At 44.1% G+C, this 2,119-nt stretch overlaps 1 protein-coding gene across 1 annotated transcript; it reads right to left on the bottom strand.

Moving 5' to 3' along the window:
* Window positions 1–445: 445 nt before the first annotated feature.
* Window positions 446–1,833, bottom strand: LOC146615227 (uncharacterized). The gene is made up of 3 exons (XM_085376481.1): window positions 1,226–1,833; window positions 1,010–1,119; window positions 446–875 (listed from the first exon to the last, which is right to left on the bottom strand). Exons 1-2 carry the CDS (start codon window positions 1,666–1,668, stop codon window positions 1,029–1,031), a joined length of 534 nt encoding a protein of 177 aa, XP_085232607.1. The 5' UTR covers window positions 1,669–1,833; the 3' UTR covers window positions 446–875; window positions 1,010–1,028.
* Window positions 1,834–2,119: the final 286 nt, after the last annotated feature.

Raw genomic sequence — 2,119 nt, 5'->3', positions numbered from 1 at the left:
CATCAAACTTGTAGGATCAACCAATCACGGCTTTTGAAATGATGACTCATACCTAGCAACGGGGTCAACCACACCTCACTAAGATAGGATTTTCCATCCATTCCTTGCTCAGAGTTCACTGAAAATGTTCTGGAATCACTTCTAAGCTAAAACTCCTGGCAAGGAATTTTTAGGTTAAGTTAGGAGCTCTCTGAGAGGATTCTCAGAATCTTTAGGGATACGGGCCCAGGATCTTTAGCAAAGCTGTTGCTCATAGGGGGCTGTCCAGGTTCATATTATAGTAGCATATTTACCAAGCACGATGAGGTGGCCATTGCTGTGATTTGAAACCATTTAAAGTTGAACAGAATAGTTTTGTAAAGTAGCCAAAAAAAAATAAAAAATATAAAAAAAGAGGTTACACAATGTAACAAATAATTTTTATTGAAGATTAAACTCACATTCACCATCACTTTGCAATCAAAGTTTTAATACAACATTAAATTCTATCATTAAAATGACATGCACATGATTATCTCGCCATTACGGCCCTTTCAGTTTGAAGTGTCACCTTGTGTCAGTCACGTGAAGACCGACCTCCTTTGCTTCCTGCTCCTCCCACAGCTGAGCCACGTGTCCTAGCAGGGTCGACCTGGAAAACGCTCAGACAACAGTGACTGTGGAACATCCAATCACCATCGACTATTGCCATCAATGACAATGCACTGCTAACAATACCTGCCCGGGTTTACCTGGATTTTATAATCCGTGAAGAGACCAGAGCCGAGCATAGCGTAGCAGAGCCGGGCCGTTTGGTCGATTCCCTCCAGGCGGCGGCACGCAGGGCTCGGTAGCGCTCCCCAGTGGGCGGGCGGCAAGCGTGCAAAGGCGCGCCGCTGTGAGACAAATAAAGGCCCAACTATGAATCACGCGCACACATACACACTACATGATCAGGGCTACAAAACAGAACGGAACACCACATGACACATGAATCACACTTAAATATTTACAATTAAACTCTTCACACCTTTTAACAATGAGCTGAATTAAAGTCGGGCTGCTGAGGGAGCCGGGCCACGCTCACGAAGTTCGTCCTGGTTACCAAAACATTTCAAAGGCCTCATCAAAGTTCCGCTGCTGAAACGCAAGGTAGCTATCAGAGTCCAAGGCAGTACATGAGCTCGTCGGTGAAGAACATTCGCTAAACTGTTGAGCAGCTACTGCCTGTGAATCCTGAACTGACTTGTTAATGTCAATATTCATGTCTTCATACAGGTTTCCCATCAGGTACTGCGTGGTGTTTTCCGGCGCCATTGCGACAGCTGGATGACGGTGCACACAGGCCGTGGCGGTACTTTCCACAGACATGAAGTCTCCGTTCTTCCCGTCCGTGTGGCCCCGCAGGGTGCAGAGGCCGTCCTGCTGAGCCCGTCTCTGTTCCCGGCGGAGGTATTTTCGAATGGTGGTCTTCACCGTGGTGGCTGGACTCTGTTTGAGGGCCTCGTTCTCCTCCGCGGCCACTGGGAAAAGCCTCCACGTCAACTTAGAGCCAAACTTCATGTTTTTCCGCAGACAACTCGTTTTTATTCTCTTCGCTTTAGTTGTCATCATTTTTACACACATGTCCGAGGAAAAAAAATCTCTTGTTGACAAACTGGACAGCTTTTCCTTCTTCTCGCTCCGCATAAAGTTCTTTAAAAGGTAATAATAATTAAATCGAAGGATCGCTTTTCCTCTCCAAAACACCTTCTTAAAAGCGTAAAGCAGAATATATTTAAAATAAAAGTCCCAAAAAGACAATCAATATAATGAGAGCACAGAGAACGTCGACCACACTCTGCTCACTTCACACAAAACTTCGCTAACGCAACGCTCACGTTGCATTTTATCACAGAGGATACCCACAATCCATCGCTTTCTAAAGGTAATGGTTGGGCTGAATGTAGGTGCTGCCACCTAACGGTGAGGAAGACACAAAACTTTAAAGTGATTACCATAAGTACAGGAGAAATAAAGTATAACCACGGGATTTTATTTTATTTTCAAATAATTACAGCTTTCTACAACCCAGTATAATATATAGAAACATTGGCAAATCAATAAAATACTTTGCATTTCTTTATAGGAAAATAAGAAA

This window comes from Diplotaxodon limnothrissa, linkage group LG17 (assembly GCF_057381915.1).
Source record: "Diplotaxodon limnothrissa isolate DT_005_m linkage group LG17, D_limnothrissa_male_GT1.1, whole genome shotgun sequence".
In the NCBI taxonomy this organism is placed as follows: Eukaryota; Metazoa; Chordata; class Actinopteri; order Cichliformes; family Cichlidae; genus Diplotaxodon; species Diplotaxodon limnothrissa.
This window is presented reverse-complemented; position numbering and strand designations above follow the sequence as displayed.

Bases quoted from the DNA above. Each gene is read 5' to 3' on its own strand.
- LOC146615227 (XM_085376481.1), bottom strand. From the start codon at position 1,668: ATGCGGAGCGAGAAGAAGGAAAAGCTGTCCAGTTTGTCAACAAGAGAT. The intron at 1,120-1,225 runs GTCAGTTCAGGA...CTTGCGTTTCAG, and splicing joins ATGAATATTGACATTAACAA to CAGCGGAACTTTGATGAGGC.